The sequence below is a fragment of the Melopsittacus undulatus genome, chromosome 5 (genome assembly GCF_012275295.1).
Source record: "Melopsittacus undulatus isolate bMelUnd1 chromosome 5, bMelUnd1.mat.Z, whole genome shotgun sequence".
Taxonomy (NCBI): domain Eukaryota; kingdom Metazoa; phylum Chordata; class Aves; order Psittaciformes; family Psittaculidae; genus Melopsittacus; species Melopsittacus undulatus.
In genome coordinates this window covers 70302221-70324828 of record NC_047531.1, presented here as the reverse complement: position 1 = coordinate 70324828, position 22608 = coordinate 70302221, and the positions used below count along the sequence as shown (strand labels likewise).

Genomic DNA, 22608 nt, shown 5'->3' with positions numbered 1-22608 from the left:
GATTTCATTTAATACCTTGTGATTTATCTGCTGTCTAGAGCCGTTTTGAAATGTTGACCTCAGTCACTAAGCTTTAGATTATTTTATATCAAGAATATGTAATGCAATGTTAAATAAACTTCCATGTTATGCCCTTGCTTTTCCATTCAGTCTTAAGTCCATACTATATATTTTGATAAAGCAGTGTATTAATATCTACTTATATTTCACTGTCTGGTCAGTATAATATAAATCAACTATCTCTACATACTGTTTCCACTGAGTCCTATGAACTTCTAAGTTAAATTTGGCTTATATCATGCATTTTTCTAAGATTACTGACAAAATTACTACACAGAGTAATTATAGGTGACTGGCAGCGATATTCAACCATGTAGCAAACCAGAAAGATCTCTTTCTTTCATGAAAGCAGTTCCTCCTGTGTCAGTGATGTTTTCTATACAAGCTTTAAATATATGTTGAGTAAAGCAAGAAATTTAGAGCTTCCCTTTTCCTGTCTACAGGAAGTCAGGAGCAAGATACAGAAGATGAGATCCCTAAAGGAGGTTAGTGAGGGGTTATGTGCCTAAGTACTTATTCCAGAGTAATTTACCAACTAGTTAGATGGATATGTTATATTTAAATTAAAATGCTCTGGTTTACAATTAATTCTGTTACATTTGGCATGCAGCCAAACATATGTCCTAAGGGGACAGAAACGTATATCTATGGATGCAATACGTATGGCACACAGCCAATCTCAGAAGAAATACAAGCTCAATAGATGTCAGCTATTGAAATTTCTGCAGTTCGGAAATCCTGACATTCAGCCTGAAGGTGTTAAGACTCCAGATACACCAGATAACCAAACATTAAAAAAATAGGGCTTATGGTTCTGAAGTCAATAGACTTTTCACATTGAAGAGGGAGACTCACCCCTCCTACCCCCTACAAGCAAACTGCTCGTAAACTGGAAACAAAAATGAAAACAGCTTCTGACATTTTGCAAATTTCAGAACTAAATCCAAACTTCATGCTTGGATCAGTTTTAACCCTCAAGGGATCTCAAGTGTCAAGAAAAACTGTCTGTGTCAGACTCCAAAGACAAACTGAACACATGACTGAAAAGTAGCAATGGCTATTGCTTGGCTTAAATTGATTTCTTAGGGAGGGCCTTCTCAAAGATCCAATGTCATTTATAAGTTGTTGTGATGGGAGTTTAACTGAAATAACCAAATTTCATTAAAATATTTTTCCTTGAAGCAGTAGCAATAGCCAAGGGATTCAGCCTCCAAAAATGAAATATCTAATAGGCTTGCTGATCTAATTAAATTGACTCATTCAGAAAATGTCTTTTCATAAATTAAAGATTTCTGTATGTGTAGGCATTTATTTATCATTCCCAAAAGAAGCATTACTAAAAATATTTTGCTGTTGTTGTTTTAAAGGAATTGATTACTAAAATAAGGGATAAACTGCTCTGGAAAAATTACATCTAAATTTAATATGTAGCATTTCAACTGCTATGCCTAAAACTAGCCATGATTCTTTTGACATCATGACTGTTCTGCCTCATCCCTGCTTTCTTCTAAGTTATGTAAATCTAGAGAGACAGAAGTGTAGCAATCAAACAGTGACGTAAAAAATGGCAATATAACAGGATTGTTCAACAGAAATGCAAATTTCATTTCTGTGCTGGAACATCAGCAGCAAGTAATTACAGAAATAGTAAATGCTGAATTAAGTCTATTAATTATTGCACTATGTTGTCCTTTTCTCCTGCTGTCCCATTTCTTTCTCTTTTTCCTACCTTCCATTTATTTCTGTGTTGTCATTTATTTACATTTATTTTGAGACGATTTTCAAGGACTACACCAATTACTGAATACAGAAGGGTATTTGATAGTGGCACTCTGAGTAATTTTGCAATTCTCCAAAAACGGCAGGATACCACTCTGGTCTTCTGTTTGTCGGGAACATAAGCAACAAACAACTGCAGGCAAAAATACGGCCACCCACTGAGGAGGGAGAATTTCAGAACTTAAAAAAAGTATTTCACTTCAGTGCTGATACTTGAATGTCCCAATCCTGTTTCTTTTATTTTAATCCAAAACACTGCGAGTCTCTATCATGTCTATGTCTGCTTTCTCCCCAGAGCACTTTGGAGAAAACACCAAAAAAAAACCCCAACAACATTATACTTTTTAAGGAATCTTCTAGGGTGATTATTACTGAATTTAATATGGTTTGGAACTGTAACACAAAAATTTTACAAGGCAAAGTAAATTTTTCTTACAGCACTTTGGGTGATTTTCCAAGCCAGTAAAAAATAGGAGATTAACAGCACTGTGTGGTGCTGTGTAAAATGCAAGAAAACACTGTGCAATTTTTTCCAAAGAAATATAGCAAAGCCTATAATTCCTAGATGCAACACACTAAATGTTACAATATGGGGCTATCCTCAAGTACTTAAGCAATTATAGCTTGCAGTACTGCAAGCTATGAGGGGTGGTTTGTGGGCTCAAGTTCACTCAAGACAGATAAAACAAAACTTCAAAACAGATTTATTTGTAATTGAAAGAAAGCTTCTCAGACTAGTACACCACTATAACAACTGTCCACTGCCTCATGGAAGAGAGGCCAGCCATTAAGAGGAAGGGTTACTTAGTCTTCTCTTTAAGACTGAAATGAGAGGAGAATAAAAAAAACAACTAAGAGCCTTACTTAGAAGTTAATTCTTTTTAGCATAAAAGCCAACCTTTGTTTCTTCTAGAAGGTCTGCCATAAAAAGGAAAAGGAATTACAGCACATGCTCAAGGCCTCACACGTCACTGTCATTTTTGACACTCATTTTTATCCTAAAATTGGGAGACATTCAATTTTAAAGTCTTCAACAAAAATTATGCTTTTCTTGTGATATAGAAATAACCTAAGCAAGGGATGAGGCTCAGATGCTGTGGTACCAAACTCCTGTGCTGCCAGGAGATTGGCTAGGTCAACTAATATACCACATTAACAAGTAAATTTCTTGAGTAATTTATGTTACTTAACAAGTTGAAGATATGAAAAACATACAATGCTAAACACTGCAGCCCTAAACAGCTACATGTTGTTTATAAAAAATAAATAATATAGAATGCACAAACTTAAGCCCCAGAAAACTGGCTATTTTCCAATGATTCTACTAGCTGAGCTACTAATCATGCTTTTCAACCACTGAATTATGCTGTCCTAATATATTCTCAGGAAAATTGTAGCTTAGTGAGCTATAATTTTTAAATATGAACATATAGCATTATCCAATATAGGAGTTATGAAATACTTGTGACTTATGATATTAGGTAAGATGACTGTAAATTCATTAGGTATTCCTTTAGAGCTCTTAATTTGGTCTGCTTTATTCTGCATATACAGCAGCATGTCCAAACCCACCTGGCATTTCTTGTGTCCCAAAAGAGCTAATAAGCCTTTGAGACAAATATTTTAATTAAAATAATAATAAAAATTAATAATTTTGCAACTAATAAGTAGTTTTTTAATCCAAAGGTTTTATTGCATGCAAATTAGAACTATATCACTTATGTATTTTAAGAACCAATGACAAATATGCAGCTATTTTTAGTTTGGTTTTTGTTTGTTTGTTTTGTGTCAACATAAATTACAGTTATTACAAGCTGAACACCATATTGTGAGTTTTATGAATGTATTTTTAAAGTTATTCCGGAAGTAAACTTTACTGAGGATGTTGCACAGACATAACAAAACTTTGTTTTCTTTGAAGACTTTCTTGGGAATATATGGAAGTTTATGAAGGAAATAACTTAGAAAAGTATATGCTTTTTATTGAGCGTATTTTATTCAGCATTGGCGAGGCCTTATCTTGAGTATTCTGTGCAGTTCTGGGCCCTCTGAAAAGCTTTAGCTGAAAAGTTGGAAAGGACAGCTTGCTGCAACCAGCAAGCAATTTTGCATATCTCTAATTTACACACTGGGCATAGGTTCCCATCACTGTTCCTTATGAGAAAGCAAAGAAAATGGAGCATATAAGAAGGTGGTCCAGGTATGCAGGCTGGCATGAAGGGATTAAATTTGGTGAAAGGAGTTACATCCAGTTGGCACCCAATCACAAGTGGTGTTCCCCAGGGCTCAGTACTATATTTATCTGTAACATCTTTATCAATTATCTCAATGAGGGCATTGAGTGCACCTTCAGTGAGTTTGCAGATGACACCAGCTTGGGCAGAAATGTTATCTGCTTGAAGGTAGGAAGGCTCTACAAAAGAATCTGGACAGGCTGGCTGGATCAATGGGCTGTGGCTAATGGTATTAGGTTCAACAAGGCAAAATGTCAGGTCTTGCACTTGGGTCATAACAACCCCATGAAGTGCTACAGGGTTGGGGAAGAGTAGCTGGAAAGCTGCTCTGTGGAAAAGGACCTGGTGGTGCTGATGGACAGCCACCTGAACATAAGCCAGCTTGTGCCCAGCTGGCCAAGAAAGCCAACAGCATCTTGGCTTGTATCAGAACTAGTGAGACCAGCAGGACAGGGGCAGTGATTGTCCCCCTGTACATGGCACTGTGTTCAGTTCTGGGCCCCTCACTACAAGACAGACATTGAGGTGCTGGAGCATGTCCAAAGAAAGGCAACGAAGCTGGTGAAGTATCTAGAGAACAAGTCTTATAAGGCTGAGGGAACTGGGGTTGTTTAGCCTAGAGAAAAAGAGGCTCATGGGATACTTTATCACTTTCTAAAATTACCTGAAAGGAGGTTGCATCAAGATGGGTGTTGTACTGAGGTAGGCATTGGTCTCTTTTCCCTAGTAACAAGTGACAGGACCAGAGGAAAGGGCTTCAAGTTGTGCAAGGGGAGGTTTAGATTAGATATAAGGAAAATTTCTTCACTGAAAGAGTTGTCAAGCATTGCAGCAGGCTGCCCAAGAAAGTGGTGGAGTTACCACCCCTGGAGGTATTTAAAGGATGTGTAGACATGGTGCTTAGGAACATGGTTTAGTGGAGAACTTGGAAGTGTTAGGTTAACAGTCGGACTTGATGGTCTTACAGGTCTTTTCCAGCCTCAATGATTCTATTATTCTATGTCATGCTACTTTCAGTAAGCATTAAAACTGGCAAGAGACTTGAGGAGGCAGAAAAGCTGGGGTGAAGATTAAGCTACTTCATTGGAATTTAAGTCAGGAAGTAAAATGTAGCTGAATTTGTGAACTTTACAGGTTTGACTTTACTGCCAGGGGGGTTTATACTAGAATTGCCTTTGGCTAGAACTTAGGAACTTGTCTGAAACCTTTCTCCTCTCCTCCCTCACCCCACAACTTCACTGACAGAGAAAACTTTTCTATCTATATTAGCATCCACTTCCACCTGTCACTTCATCATCCATCTCACATATCTCTCCTAGAAAAAAGTGTTATCAATGGTTCTGTCTTAATACGTTCAGAAACAGGACTGCAACAAGTATGAAGGTTTGGTTCAACAGATGGGGGAAAAAAAGCCTCTACAACATCCTTCCTCCATCCCATCCTGAAACCTAACTGAAGTAGGCTTTTCTCTCTTCTAAATATGCAGGCTGTGAGAAAATGATCATGAGCCTAGGTAGGAAAGTTTAACAGAAGAATAAATCACAGCAGTACCTCAAATTAGGTATGGGCTGAATCAACTATGCCAAAGGTTGCAGCTCTAATGCTACAGTATCCCAGGAAGTCTGTGTAGACTTCCAGGAAGCCTATGTCAACTTCCAGGAAGCACGTCAGTTACAGCAATCATATATTTGCAATGGGAAATAATACTAGTACAGTTCAGTATACCACAAGCTAGACAAAATTCATTTAATGTGAAACACTGAGCAGGTAGTAGGCTGCGGAAGTGATTAATAAGTGACCAACATAGAATCACAGAATGGTTTGGGTTGGAAGGGACCTTCAAGATCATGTAGTTCCAACCCACCTGCCACAGGCAGGGACACCTTCCATTAGATCAGGTTGCTCAAAGCCAATCTGTCTCCATCATGGAGACAAAACATCCATATCCTACTGCCAAATCTCTTGATCATCCATTTTATCACTGAATGTCTTTTCAGACTCTGTAGCTGAAAGACCTAAAGGAAATAAATGCCAAATTTCAGCAGATCGAAGACTAATGATTTTTTTCTTCACGAATGAAATAACCAGATGAAAAAATTTGTCATCTATAATTATTTGTCATAAAGATGCTGCCTTGTTATGTTACTCACAAGGCAAAGTAAACTTTAAAGAAATGTCAAAGTCCAATTCTGATTTTTTTAGAACCAGTCCTTACTAGTTGAGTAGTTCTTTTCACATGCTCAAAGAGACAGTCCTAAAGAAGTAAGTAAATTCAAAGCATGAGACATGTAGTTCATAAAACATAGGTGACACCCCTAGCTCTGCCATAGGCTGCTACAACAATTCTGAGTAAAACACTAAATATCTTTTTGTATTAATATTATAACTTCTGATCTAAACTACTTACAATAAAGGCTTTTTCAAACAAAGAACTCCTCGCTATCTGTTATAAAGTTCCTACTTTATTATGTGTTTTCTTAAAGCACAGAGGTGGTGATACTTCAGGAATGGATGAAATGTTTCACAAAAAAAATGACGCTGTCAGAAACCCTAATAACTGAAATGGCATGATAAATAGGCCATAAGCAATTCTCAGACTGAAGTCTTTGCATCCCTCTACCTCACCAACTCAAAGTGCCTGGGCCCAGCTCCCAGGAGCTGTTGATTAACTCACCGTCATGGCCAGCAGTTTTCCGTAGGTGAGATGGGCTGGGATGTGGTCGTTCTTGGATCGCAGTGACTCCACGTACCAGTGCTCTGCTTCTGGCAGACGGCTCATTCTCATATAGGCTTCTCCTAGAGGGTAAAACAAATGCCAAAAGCTAGTGAGAATGTCCAAAATTTCTCAAGGCTTCCATAATTTCTAATTTGAAAAGGATAAAGTGCTTTGAACACCTACAATGACACACACAAAGAAAAAGCCTTACAGAGGACTGAGTGAGGAGATTGAGTAATTGCCTTATTAGGGCTGAAAGAGCATAGTTGAGATGAAAGTCTTGTTGGAAAAGAATCGCAAAAGAGATCTCCAGCTGCTAAGTTTCAGTCAAAAGTTTCAAAGCAACACAAGTTTTATCACCTCTACTGTAGAAAAGTTACTTCTTTTCCATCAGTCTACATTGCACAGCAGGGAATGCAGGGAGAGTACAGAACATGGTTGCATTTAATCATAATACATTAAGAACTTAGTTTTTTTTAAACTAGGAAAGGTTAAGAAAACAGTCCTGAAACTATATTGGAGGGAGAGACATTAAAAAAAGATTAAAAATCTCTGAATGTAGTCAAATTAGGTCATCTGCCACAATTCGTTTAAATTAGAATATACCATCCATAATTTTAAAATTGCTAGTCTTTAGAAGTCACATACGAAATGACTGAAATTGAACATTTTTCAAAGTGAAATCCTTTACTGTGAGAGGCTGAGGCAGGCAACGCTGAGGAACAACGAATGAATGAGATGTCAGAAAGCCACACACTGTGGTACAGATAATTGTAGACTTGAAGCTTCTAAGAAAGAATTTGGTATACAGAGAAAGACAGGCTCTTTCTCCAAAAAGCAAAGGTTGAAAATAAGCAAGATCAAACAAGTATGTAATGAACAGTGACTTGCAGATTCATACCCCGCATTTACACAGCTCTTTCACAAGGGGTCTAGATATAAATGTGCCCTTGCCCAAGACAACGACAGTCTGAAAATGCCTACAAGAGTCAGGATTTCATCATCCAAACAGCCAATTAATTCCAAATAAATAGTTAAGTATCTTCCCAAAATCATGAAGTCACAGTTTACCAGTGCCACCCCTGGAGGACCTACCCAAGTAGAGGCTGGCTAAGGCTGACTCCAGGTGAATCACTGGCCCCAGTTCTGCATTCCCTGGAAATTAATAGCTCTGAGGGCATCAGGGAGAGATAGAAGGATGAGTGTTCTTTATTCAAGCTTGAAGCCAACTACCACACCCCAAAAAAATCAAAGCATGAGGAGCTATGAAGGATTTTCTTGATGAAAGAAAAATGAACAAGGCCAGTTAGATTTTTTTTTATCTTTTTTTTTTTTCCCTAAGTCATGAGAGAATAGGGATCCCAGGCAAAATGTAGCTCATAAGTCTGAGTTCCAGGACTTAGGTGCAGTGCACGCAAAATGATGAAACCACAGCCTAAAGACAAAATTAGTGTGATATGGAGTCAGAAGTCATACTGAGTCAAGGGCTAAGGGAAGCCAACACGATTTTTACGAGCAAATACAGTTTTTCCAAAAAGGGGTGTAGGCCTGTAAATCTAGCAGACCAGGACTTCTAACTCAAGGATCTACAGAGCACTCTGTATTCATGCACTGGTCTCAGATATCTGATTACATACACAAGTAAGTAAGTAAGTACTCAAGTCCTTCTACTGCTGGTTAGGGCCAAACTGAAAAGCAATTCCTCCAAAAAGAGAGGCCAAATTAAAATAAAAATAAAAAAATTCCAAGCAGGAAATAAATCCCAAAAGAACATGAGCACCCTCCAAAACCCATGATCACATTCAGGATATCAATGTCATATGCATATTTTACACTATGTCAGCACTCACAAGTGACATAACATGATACTGTCTTAAGCACAAAACAAAGACATCAAATCAAGTGTTGAAAGGATGGAAGAAGCCAAAGGTCAAGCTATATGCTGCCCTCAAATCCTCTCCTTAGGTGTATCCTTTGTGGCAGATTAATTATTTGATTACATACTTTTCCCACAGGCCTCTCCTGTATTTAGTATACAGGAAACGAGGAATTCATACTGTGCTTTTCTTTCAGTGGAAAATTCCAGCCCAACCTGTTGCAGCTTGGCAAAGTTTCAAACAATTAAAACCAAGATCCTTTAAAAAGTAATGCAAGCAGCTATAAGAGATGAAGTTATTATCTGCAGGTAGTGTATGCTGAAAACATTGCCAAATTTCAAAAAGATCCAACGTTCTCATCTATTTTCCATGATAGACTTTGATATAAGAAAAGATTAACATCCTAGGAGTACTGGCAAATTCAATTTTTAATAGGTTTTAAGAGCTCAACTACTTTAGAGGCTAACCTCCTAAAACTTTGAGGCCATTTCTGAGTGCATCTAGAAATGAAGCAACAATATATCAAGCTAAATGTTAAAATTTTGAGAAAGGCAAGTCCCCTGAAGACTTTACAAGGAAATCTCTATAGCTAAACATTTTTTTCTGGAGTCTGTTTTCTGCTACTGAACCCCATATCACCAAGAATCACTATATTATAAGCAACTGGAACATGTCATTACTATAGAAGGAAGTACTGTTAGGGAGTCTGTTACTAATTTCATCTTCAAACTGATTTATAATGACACTCCTATCTAAGAAAAATGAAGTAAGTTGAAAACTGACAAAGGCTCTACTACTGTCATACTGAAAGACTGTAACAAAATCAAGAAACTGTTAACTTAAGTGTTAATTCAGTCAAGTGACTTTATGTGCTAGACTGATGAAATGTTAATAAAAGCTATTCTAGTTTAAGACAGTTTTCCAACAAAATGGAGGACAACATGTATAGATTGACTTCTGTCATTTAGGGGTCATTCAGGATGCATCCGTATGTCTGAGATTAAAATAACAAAAATAGTATTTGACATTTACAGTCATGTATTTTTATAAACTTGCAACATGAATGATTTCATCATAAGGAAAATAATAGTGTCTGTTGGTAAAAAATATGCAAATCAATGATATATGTGGGCAGGTTTCTATATTTACTTTAACAATTAATTTATAAAATCTTTCAAAACTCATGCTCAAAATCCTAAAGATCATACACACACAATTTCTTAATGAAACTAGTCGGATCTATAAAGTTCAGCAGAGGTAAGAACAACAGAGAAAGAAATTAATGGCAGTGGAAACCTTAGGACATAAATTGACAGTTATTGCAGCTCCCTAATCCATATCAACATGCAACCATTTGCAGCACTGCCTGCACAATGAGTGGTGGTAAGAAATTCAATACCAACGCAAGTAAAAGGGGATAAATCAGTAATGAAAAATTGCTTCCATTTTTCCAGGGGTTCAATTCAGCTATATATTTTCTGGGCTTTATGCACCCATTTCTTAGCTTATTATACAAGGAAGAACATAGATTATTAAACTGTAACTCTCATTTACCAATGTAGTGCAAGAAAAAACATTAATATGCAACTGAAACACTAAAAGACATAGTTCATTAGATCTCTGCTAATACTTATGACAAATAAGTGAGTAAAGAGTTACCTTTTAACTGGAATTATACCAGCACAACTAAGATCCTGGTACTCAGGATCAGGTGGACTTTTATTTTTTTTTTTTGCCATAGGAATAGATCAGCTGCAAGACTACCATTCTCCAAACAATATTTTCCCATATTTTCTCATAATCCTTGGAATGAAAAAATTAATCTTTCAAAATAAACTAACCAAACAAAAAAACATCCAACAAACTAAACCAACACCAAAAATATCCCCACTAAAATCCCAGGACAAATTAATTATTCCTAATTAGAAAACAATATCAATCAATTAAGAATTAATTATGTATAACAAACAATAATGCTAATACAGGATCAGTCTGCTAGCAGCTATTTCCCCTGGAAGACTAAATTCTTGCTTGATAATGAAAGGGAATGTGATTTTAATACAAATCTTAGAAAAAAAAAGAAGACACAAGTTAAATTTTTCTAATACATACCACATGTTGTTAAAAAGCATGTTTAGGTACCATTTACATGGATGTATGTTACATGGCTCTAGATTAACCCCTCATCTGCTTTCATATTTGTTCTGTTTCAGATGCATGATGGCATACCAAGCAAAGGTCATTTCCTTGCAAGGAGCATGTTAGACTCATCAATCAGTAAGTACAACGGAACGTTGGCTGTAATAGCACTATGCCTCTTTAAGTGTCATGTACCCGTACTTTCAGATCAAGAACATATGTTGCTTTATGATCTTCCTCTTAGGACCCCAAAATATATTGCTGAAAAGACAACTGAAAAATTATCTCTGTAAAGCAGGCAATGCAGGATAAACCTGTCTTGGATCATCCTTGTATCTGTTAATTATCTGCCACTCAAATTTCTGGATGTTAAAAATGTAATATAGAAAATACATCATTTGGCACTGACAAAAGCAGATGTCAAAACAGAAAGGAACATGAAGACGCACTTTGAAAACAAAAATTTCTAACACATGCATTCAGTCACGATTTAAATTTTATTTTTCCATCTTTTATTTGAATTTGGAACATAAACAGGTTGTCTTAGAAAATGATGGAGAGGTCTGCATCTCTGTGTACAAACCCCTACCACAAGGGGTTTGTATCTTTCATAATGCAACTGTGAAGCTTCCTTGCTCATCAAGGCTGCAGATGCATTTACCATAAATGCACCTGTTTGGATACATAACTTCCTTCTTTTTTCCCTTAGGTATCAGCACATACAATAACAACAATAATATAATAAATCTAGAAGCATAGTTATATATATATATACTATACTGATGCTTAAGATATATTGCAGAACATTAACAGTCTTGGTGATAAATATGCAGTGCATGTATAACTCTGCAACAGCTGAAGCATATAAGCTTAATGAACACTGAGTTCTGCACAGACTGAGCATATTCTGTTTGGGTTTTTTTTTTTTTTCCTTTTACAAAACAATCTCCTTGAAGATTTCAAGGAATGTATTGTATTTTAAGATGGCTTTTGATAGATGGGAGTCAATCCACATTTACTTTGGTTGAGCAGTTTTTTATAGGCTTCAATTAGCCAAAGCAAAGCCTTTGATCTTATTTAATTAGACCATTAAGCTACTTTGGAAGAAAAATACCTAAAGTGGAAAACAGATACAAATGAAGGGCAAAATAAAATCACTTGCAGTGTGGGCTTTGCACAGCTGTTTTATGTTGTACAAAGACTTCCAGTGAAAGAAGTATACTGACAAAAATAGAGGCACTGAACTCACCTGAGATAACTTCATTTTCCAACAGATGTGCAGCAGTATATCAGAAGGAAACAAACTAAGAATTCCTAACTGAACAAGTGATTATATCTTTTTTTGCCTTTTACTTTATTTACACACATTTAAAATATTTCTTTTTGTCAGTAAAACAGACATTATGCCAGTCTAGGTTTCTTTAAAACCATCTTAATAGAAGCATTTTCCATTAGAATCACATCTAAGTGGGATCCCTGTAGTCTAACTTCAGTATCAGACCATACTTTTGGTTTACAAATGTTATGATTACACTTATTTCCATATAATCCCTGTGTGTTTATAATACAAATGTATTTCAGGCTTAGACCCTTAGCTTTTTCAGAATATTGCCTATAAAAAATCATGCAATTCACATGAAATTATAGATCAATACTCCAAAGAGGTACAATCAAGAAGATCTGAGAATTAGGAAAAAAAACCCCAGCAAACAACCCTGTTCTCAAACAGCACATCCATTACCCCCTCAGCAATCCACTCATGAAACCTTCATACTCAGCTTGAAACCCTCAAACAAAACAAAGTGAAAAAACAGGTGACACTGCAATCAGCCTGGAAATTTATCCACATCTTTGGCCAGCAGATATAAACTACCATAGTCTGCAAAATCTCAGAGGAGGAAGGCTTAAGTAGCAGGATGAGGATAGAGAAGGGGAGAGAAGGAAGCACAGAATTTTACTCCCCTCAGCAGTGAAGTCCATTCTTATTTCCCTAGAACACGTGATAAAGTATACATATAAAAGAGAAAAGAGAAAAGAGAAAAAAAACAAACTTTTTTTTTTGACCAAGGTGGTTTTAAAAGAAAAAAAAAAAAGGAGTTTGCAATGTACATTTAGTAATAAATTATCAGTAAAGCTTCATGAGATGCATAGCAAAGCACAACTGGAGCTCAGACCAATTCAGGTACAATGCTCTGCATAAGTTATGAGGTGGGATATGCATTTCACAGCTTAATCAACTTTGGCTCTTAAAAAGTAAGTCTTGCACAGCATGAACTGTAAAACTATACCAGCAAAAGTGTTTCTTGGAGTTCTAAACAATATTTAAAAGTAATTCAATAAAAAAAAGCATTTAATGGGAGCAAGGGGCAAATGGGATGGGAGCCTTAACAATATTAACAGGTTTGTACAAACAACCACATCCACCCAAAAGCATAATCAAATAAAGCAATAGTTATGTTATAATCATCAACACAGAAAGTCCCACTGCATGCTAAGCCTTTGTACTTAAGATGCAAACCTCTGCACCAGATGTAAAATCTGGCTCCCTTTCCTGCTCTGTACCTGGCTGCCACTTTTGTATGATTTGTTTTCTGTCCATGTGCAAAGGTAGCAGATTAGCAAAGAGAAATCTAAACTCAAATTTGTGCATCATTAACTGTATCCACTCCTTCTCTTGTAACTTGCATTTCTTATTAACAAATGTCTGTAAGGTTTTGCACTCCAAATTTAGCTGGAAAGGGCTGTTGAAGTGCCATCATGGCTTTTGTCCTTATGACAGTACCTTGCCCATCTAAACCTGAACAATGCCACCCTAACATCTTTCTTGTTACTGTTTAGTAATAAAATAAAGCCTCCATGGTCCACCTCACACCACTTAACTGGCAGGAATATGAATTACTGTAGCAGGTGGGCCAATGTGGTTTTAAAAGCAATGTAATACAATCAACTGTACAATATCAGATTTCAAGAAACACAAAAGGCATCTAGAGCAGAGTCTGATCCTTAAGCAATCCTAATATTGGCATTAAAGTGTTCAAGAGCCCACAGGGACCATTTTATCTTTTGACCCCAGGCTTTAATTGAAACTTGAAACAAAATATATTACCTATTTAATGCAGCTGAGCTGGACTCTGGCCTTTGTAGTGCATGTTGCCATGCCAAGCAAATTAATCTGTGTAACCTTAGCATGTACTTTTTAATTTACATCAAAGAAATATGACATACAGAAAATAAATGCCAAGCCAAACCTATACAGCTTGTTGAATAATTATTTTGATTCTAGTTTTAGAGTTTTAATTTTTAGCTGTTTGAGACTCTTTCAATAAAAAAAGGGGGGGGGGGGGGGGGGGAGAAGAGTTACTTTCTTGATACAAAGCCAGAGAAACATATGGTTTCTTTAGCTGAGTTGTTGCACACCTGGCAAAATAAATCACAGCAACAGGAGACCAAAATCTGCCCTGCAACTTCTCATATGCACAAATGTCGAACATCCAATGCTGGTATTCTGGCCCTGCCTTTTGTACCATGAATAAATACAAAGTCAAACGGACGGCTTGCTTCTTGTGCCTCAGTACTTCTTTTTCATTTAAGAGTCAAGTTACTTAGGGTTCTAAAGAATGAGAGTCAGCCGGGCAGGCTGGCACACTGGAGGAGTGAGTCACTGGGCCTGTCAGAGCGAAAGGCCAATAGAAGCAAGCACAGGAAAAGAAGTGTAACACAAACAGGGAAAGCCGGTGGTGTAAAGGCTTAACACTGCTGGAGTGTTAATGCTACTGCACTCAGAGTGCCGGAGTTCAAACCTAATTCAGTTTAAACAGTTTGTCTCCTGTTTATTCTCTTTTGCGTATGTCATATACACCATACAGGGGAAAAAGCTTCCATAAAAGCTTCAATTACATCATTGAATAATTATTAAAATTAGAGAAAGCAGAGTTTTCTTAGATCATATGCCAAAATGTGGCAATATGTGTGTCACTGAACCAAGCAGAGTGATTGACAGAGACTCAGAATACATTAATCACAGTAAGAACTGCAGCAGATAACCCTCAAACTCTAGCTAATCTTGGACTTCATGATAAACCATTAAGACTTTTTCCACATGTAAAAAACAGGAAAAGACCCTTCCTTCCCAAGCAGATGGGGAGCACTTCCCAGTTTTTCCCACTTCTCAGCAATAAGCATATGGAGAGTGGGCACAGCTCAGTGTCAGATTCATGGAGTTCCAGGCACATAAGACAGGACTGGCCTATTTCAGTTCCTCCAGTCCCCCTTTTAAAGGCAAGAAGCAGGCAGACAAGTTTATGTAAAGCTGTTTATCAAAGAAAGTGTTATAGGAAACATGTTTGTAATTTTATCTTGAACTTCAAAACAGAAATAAACAATCCAGCTGGCCTTCTGATGCTCAGTGACACAGTATGAACTCCAGAGCGGATGTACTCCTAATAACTGATGCAGTTTCCTTGTTCTCCTGTCACACCCAATGGAAAGAGATGACTGAATGGGTGTTTAGGATTTATCTCACACAACTTGAGCTAGTAAATCTAAGCTAGCCATCTCAGCTCCTTTTACAGGAGAAGTATGCTTGCAGGGGTTTATTTATATAATCTAAAATAAATATCTAAATCAGATGGGCTTAATTACTCCCCAGAGGTTATCTTTTCCTTTCCAGCCCATAAAGTGAGTATAGCTACCTAGCTTTGTCATGCCATCTATTTTTTACACTAATACAGGTAAGAGAGACTAACCTAACTCACTCCAGCCCTGTATGCTCATGTAGATGCACCCAGGACAGCTTTAAACAAATCAGTCTGAGTATTGCTCTGTGCTAAATTCAAGTCACTGCCTGACCCTTTACATAGCCCCTTGGATTGCCTACACCTCAGCAACTAGTGTGAAGCAAGTTCTGGTTTCCCTGCAGTGGCTGCCATCACAACAGCAAACAAAATACAAATAAATGCGATGTTAATGATTAGTTTTACTTTACCAAGCTCCATAATAGCCTGTTGCTCTTTGCAAGGTAAGCTCAGCTGACCCTAACTCGTTATGCCACTAGGACATCCGTGAAGTGCTGGCAGCTGACTAAAGGAAACAAGCCCAAGTATGGGCTAAGCAGTGCAGGGAGGAAGTGTAGCAGCAGCCAAGCCCAGGCAAAGGACTGAGCTGGTCTTTGTGTTCACTATCGCTTTGACTTAATAAATGCAAATCCCAGGAACAGAGTGAACTCGTACATCATGGACTGTGCTTATAAAGGGAGCTGAGAAAGACATTCTTGACCTAAAAAAGTAAAAAAGTAAAGAATCTTATAGGTCATGGTGGTCCTAAAGGGAGCATCTACTAATGGAAAACAAAGACTGGCACAGGCTCACTTTGCAGTGGAACAACCATCATGCTAGAAACAGCACTGGTCTACTTTTTCCAATTTCTGTACTTCCAAGGAGCACTTTAATCAAAATTATGAAATATATATTTGCACTAAAGAGGGCAGTCAGAGTTCAGAGGGTTCGCTGGAGCACTGCAGTACTTCAGTCACTACAGGACACTGATAGCAAGCAGAAGTTTAATTCACACAGTGGTGACTGTTGATAACCCAACTGAATTTACCAGCAAATCCTGATCAAACTGACAAAACAATAGTTGCACTAAGACTCTCTGTGAAGTACATGCAATAATCAACTTGTGTGCTCTAGAGATTTTAGCCATTTGTATTAATATGCCAAAGCTCAGCACTCAGGGAAAAGTAAGTCTCCACTGAATTGTATGAACTGTTAAGGAAGTGTTTATAGTACTATTGACATTAGATACTTTGTCACTGTGACAGGAAAAGTAATTAATTTAGCATTTACAGAAACATAATTTAGGTTTTACAAACACAAAACATCAGTTACAACCACAATTTTAGAATATTTTTTTCCTATGCCCGAGTATTTGTAAGAAGCTAATAAAAGATGTCTTCCTGAATAAGTAGAGAGAAGTGAGTGGTGCCTCATTTCCACAACTGTGTCAAACCAAATGACATCACCCAATACATTCTCTCATACATTAGGCACTGGGAGGGTAGAGAAGGGAGGGATGACCACAAAACCCCACATGCTTCCTGTTTATCCTAATTGTTTCCACATATATTTTTAATTGCTCTACTTTGAACTACTTTGAAGTAAAGCATCTTACATCCTTTTCTGTCCCAGAAAGGAGCTCACAGACTTGACTGGGCCAGATATTGAGGTTGCTTAGAAGAAAGAAATGCCATTTCAGAGAGGATTCCACTTAATTCTCCATGCATTCTAAATGTAAAAGTGCTGCATGGACATTCCTAAAGACATCAAGTATATAGCAGTCTTATTATTTAGTGTACCTTATACAGCATTGCAGTTCCTGTCATTTAAGCTCTGAACCTGGTTTGGCTTGTATCTACTGAAAGAAATGATTTTGTTTTTATTAGCTAATTCATTTCAGCACCAGTTGCCTGGCTAAGCTTTTTTGTTTCAGCATGCCTAACTCCTTAAATACGTTTCTAAGCCAGTAACAATGCACTTACCCATCATGTTGTATAAGCTCTGTGGGGCAAACTGCCTTGGCATTTTCTGTATTGCTTCTTTGTAAACCATGAGGGCATCCTGAAAAGAGACAAGTGGGATAGATCATTAGTAAAGAGCCAATTTCAGAAACAGTCTTCCACATACACAGTAAAACCAAACTATCTTCCTTTCAAAATGAAAGATGCAGAGAGAAAGAAAACATGTCATAAATACCAGAGAAAGGTAAAATTTCTCATTTATATAAGTTTTTCCAAAGTTGGTGAAGCTTATTGACAAGAGATCAAATTAGTCCCAATATTGTAATTCTCTTCCCAGGCACAAGTATACATTTTAATATCCCTCAATGACTCATGAGTTTATAAACATATACTGTATAGGCTGTCAGAGAATATGGGATAATATCAAACTGCAAAGGACTTTCTGATGACTAAGCTACAGTAATTGACCTAAATATATTAATTGTCTACTGACAAGTAATAACAAAACATAATCCATACAAACGAAGTCTACTCCACAGAAGGAATGAGATAGATTACAGTGTCAAGAATGCCAAAATTACATCCCCTTACAAATGTGCCGTGCCTTGAATTACTTGATCACACATCTATGATCCATTCAACACTTAGTATGCTTACTGGTCAGTCTGTTAGCTGTGCATAATATTCTGCATCATCCCATCAAACAGTCACAACTTGTGAAGGCTTTAATATGCTTGAGAAAATTCAAGTGTATGATCAACTCAAGGCTGGATCAGACTGCAATGATCACCAAGCAAAAATCTGATGGTTTATATTCTTAAAATCCCTTGCACCTCCCAGGCATCAAACTCCAACTCTATGACCTATTGGTAGTGCAGACAACATGCTGCTGTTCTCTTATCTTAACGGATGTATTAGCTGTCTGTGTTTTAACCAATTAGTAACTGCCATCTGACAAAGCTGGATTCAGAATACAGATGACAAAGAATTCATAGAGCTTGTGCATGCCTAATCTTAAACAGCTGAATTAACTGTCATGGTCAGGAAGAGTTATATGGATCAAACTCATGCATAAATCCTGTCTGAGGTATGCTCAGCAAGGCAAAGAGAGAATGACTCTTTCAAATAGTGCTAAAGGTAAAAGTCAATTAAATGTCCAGTTTTAGTAATTTCATCAGGGAGAATGGAGAGGAATCACAACAGCCACAGTTGGGTGCAGCATAGGGTTACATTAAAGATATCCAACCCACATCAGCACTTATCTGAAAACAGCACATAGGGGGATGTTTTTAATCACTGACGTTTTGAATTGTTTCAACTAGTCTTCTTTTTGGTGGCTAGAAAGCAAACATAAATGCATTTTTTCAACTAAAGATGGACATACTCTGTTTTGCATAAAAAGCCAGTACACTTTAGATCTGCTGGTCTGTAATCAGGCTATATTCTTTGCATAACTGCCATGGCGATAAAGCCAAAAAGAATGACACACAACAGATGTGACCATTGCTAATGTTGACTCTGACATTAGAACATCACGCTGCTAATTAATGTCGTCACACCTGTGGCTATACAGAATAAATATTCACTGTAGAGAATGCTAATCTTGATTTGGTGAAATTCAGTCAATTTGTACCTGTGATGTATTTTGAAAGTCTGTCTGGAAGCAATAGTTATTACTTATGTATGAAAGTTTTATCATTATATAGCAGACAAATCTGGAGCCTTACCTCATAGTGTCCTTGCTCATGAAAAAGTTTTCCTAAGTTATAAAGACAGCTAGTAACAGAGCTTTTATGGGCATGAGGGTCTTTCAAATTTTCATCAGGGATCTCTGAACACTTCAGGAAAGTCCTCCTGGCTTCTTCTGTCTTCCCTTGGTTCATCAGAATGATACCAGTATTTAAATAGGCAGCTGCGAAGAGGGAAAAAATATTATCTTTCGATGTGGTTCTGATGTTCCAAAGTAATATTTGAAAGATATTACTTCAAAGTAATATCTGAAAGAGATTCCACAGTTATCTTATCTGGGGTTTGTATAGTATAGATCACTCATTGGTGTAAAGAGGAACACAGAACAAGTAAAGTTCAGAGACAACTAAAGAGAAAGTGGCTATTAAGACTGAGGAAGTAGGGAACAGAACACTGGTTGAGCAGGGTGCTCCATTTTGTTCCTCTTTTTAGGACTGTATGAAGCATATAGCATCACTATTTGAAATGTCACAAAAATATATACATATATTTATACATACATCCATGTATGTGTATACCTACGTATATAGAAGATTTAATACTGAAGCTACAAAAAAAGACAGCAATCTTAAAAGGTATCCACTTAATTTTGGAACCAATTGCTAGCAACTTCGGATAGATTATTTCCCTTTTCCCCCAGGCAAGAAACAAAAAGCGAAAGGACTTCAAAAATATGTCTGTTACATCACATACCTCAAAAATCAGGAACTGGCTATATGAAACAGAAAATAGGAGACTGAAAATTTGGGCAATAGCACTTATGGCTCACCACCCCAGATAAGAAGCAGTGCTGTCCAGTGTTAACTCATTAAATACTTCTTCTGTGCACATTAAATGTAGCTGTTGACTAATAAGCACTTTCAAACAAAAAGTGCACATTTTCACTTTTTGCTTTCTGAATTAAAAACTTCATAAGAAAAAAAAAGTGTTATTAAAAACTAGGACGATTTCCTTAAAAAAACCCTATATTCAATATTGTTCAATTCAATTATTCAAGCTTGTATAGTTGAAATACTTACATGCTAGTGTGGGTCTGCTACCAATTGCCAGTTTATAGTAATGCAATGCCTCTGAAAACCTGCTGTTCTCCTGGAGTAGTAATCCTCTGTGTAAGGAAAAGGAGAGGGGGAGGTTACTGCAAAGACGAACTTCAAAATAAATACTGGGAACAAAACTAAGGTAACAAACACATGCTGGCTGGTATTTCAGAGATACAAATCTGCATGTTACTAACAATTAAATGGGAAAATTCTTTGAAAACAAGATTAAGTCATAGACATCAGATGCATCCACATGGCTTTAAAAAAGCAGATGTTAAATGCAATAATTGGGCTTTCTCGGAAACCAGGAGATTCATTTATTTAGTTGAGAAAATGGTAGACTGTTAGACTTTTAAAAGTGGATGAGGTATGGTGGTGGTATTTCTAAGTCATTCATGTTTAGCCTGTCATTTTCCCTTGACTTGCAATAAGCAGCTCTTCCAAATGCACAATAAAATTAACACACTTCACACGCAGTACCATAAGCAGTCCTCTTATTAAGAAATTTCACTACATTATTTACTGTACAGCTGAGCACCTACACCAGTTCAATTTTTCCCCGTCTTCTTTCTGCTATGAACAAATTTAATAAGCAAAGACTATCAAAATTGATAATGAATACTTCAAGTTCTCTGTTAGTTTCATAATCTAAGGGCTTTAATTAAACTTCTCAAGACAAACATCCTTGTGAATTACAATTTACACCAGCCACCCAAAGATTTCTGAGAAATAAGTGGTCTGGACATCATTGATATGCTTAAACAAAGGCTCAAAGCATTACAGCATCCCTGAAGTTTTAGAAGACTGAAAAAAAACATACACAAATACATTTAAATCACAAGGATATAAAAATCCATAAAAATTAGTCATTTCAGAGTAGAGACTTAGACCTTATTATCCAGGGGTACATGTCCCTCTTCACATACCTCAAAATATCCAGGAAAAAAAAATGTAGCTATTTCTTTTAGGTGGGAGGGTTATCACCTCTATTTGTAGTTTCTTTGACTTACAGCAATTTTCTCTTCTTCTTCTATGCTTCTATCTGCTGATACCTTTTTGAATTGCAAAGATCCTGGTCTTTTTCCATCTCCAGTCTCTAATCAGAAATTTTTTTTCCCTCCAAGTCTTACAAAAACTTTTTGAATTAAACCAGTGGACTTCAAGGGAGAAAAATCTAACCCAAACCATTCTATGATTCTGACAAAGTACAGGCACTTAGCTAAAGAAGTAACCATCACCTACATTGTTTCCTTGCCATCACTGGGTTAGGGTTTAACAGAATGGAGGAATAGATCCTCTTTTTTTTCTACACTATCAGCACCACACAAAAGCTTTGCTTTTGAAACTCTCAACTAACTTCGAACTAGGTAGTAAATCACTTCTAATAGTAACAGGCCTACATTTAGTTGGTGCTTGAAGTAATGTCAGCAATGAGCGAATAACATTCAGGATATTTTTTGGCATGGCACCAAGGTTTTTAACTGACTGTCAAGCATCTTGCAGGTGGCAAGAGGTATGACTGTCAGAACAGCAATGACATCTTGCAAATTTTCAAGAACCTGACTTTTGTTTACTCTAAAAAATTGCATAGTCTGTTATTATTCCAGGGGATGATATTATTATTGTTCTTATTATTACTATGGCATTTTGATCCAGTTTCCTATGGACAGAAGTAGAATTAGCATAAAAATAAATGAGTTGCATTGTCTGACATTTAAGCTGATTTTTTTTTTAAAAAACCCAAAACATACACGTTCTTGGACACAATTTTCAAACAAATTTATCAGAAAAGTTCTATTTATATTTTATTTCTGGAATAAACAATTTAATATATTAAGAGATATAATACAGTAATTGGTCCACTTGAACAAAATAAATTACTCTGGTGAGTGTATGACATTTGTGCTTTTTGGATTTAAAGAACTATTTGTAATTATTATCGAATTAATCTTCTGTGTTCACTACATGCTTTAGCACTGACACACTTGGTTAAATTCTTGATACTTTAAGGTCTTTTGTTCTACTCATCTTCCTGAAGACTTTTTTTTCCTTATAAGTTATTTAATTAAAAAACATTGTCTCTCTCTTGCCCCCCACCTTATTTTCATATACATGTCTAAATGCATAAAAAACCCGCTAAGCTGCTCAGATGTGAGACTGAATGCTGTATTCCAGCAAATAATTACTGTTTGTTTCTATTTATTTGTTGTCAGGTTAGGCAGAAGAAAAAGGAGAGAAAAAACATAGGATATAATTTTAAAAACCTTGAAAAGTCATGAAAGTGCCTCCTTTTCTTGTGAAATTGGTCTTGATTGATCACTGGTTTTCCCTGTGGCTTCTGACAGTGCAAAAATGGTTAGATTTATGAGTGTTCTAGTTTCAGATTAAACAAAGTCAGGAAAAGGCTTAAAGGAAAATCAAACAATAAAATTTTCAGACAAATAAAATCAAGGGAGCATACTTCTGACAGATAGCTGGCTTAAATGTCCGCTATGAAGGG

At 36.6% G+C, this 22608-nt stretch overlaps 1 protein-coding gene across 1 annotated transcript in view; it reads right to left on the bottom strand.

Moving 5' to 3' along the window:
• TMTC2 (transmembrane O-mannosyltransferase targeting cadherins 2) overlaps positions 1-22608 on the bottom strand; it is a 251891-nt gene that overhangs the window by 56424 nt on the left and 172859 nt on the right. Inside the window, exons 5-8 of the mRNA XM_034063127.1 lie at positions 20088-20173; positions 19047-19231; positions 17341-17419; positions 6748-6869 (exon numbers count right to left, since the gene is read on the bottom strand). Of these exons, the coding sequence (XP_033919018.1) occupies positions 6748-6869; positions 17341-17419; positions 19047-19231; positions 20088-20173 (472 nt within the window). The remainder of the gene's footprint in view (positions 1-6747; positions 6870-17340; positions 17420-19046; positions 19232-20087; positions 20174-22608) is intronic.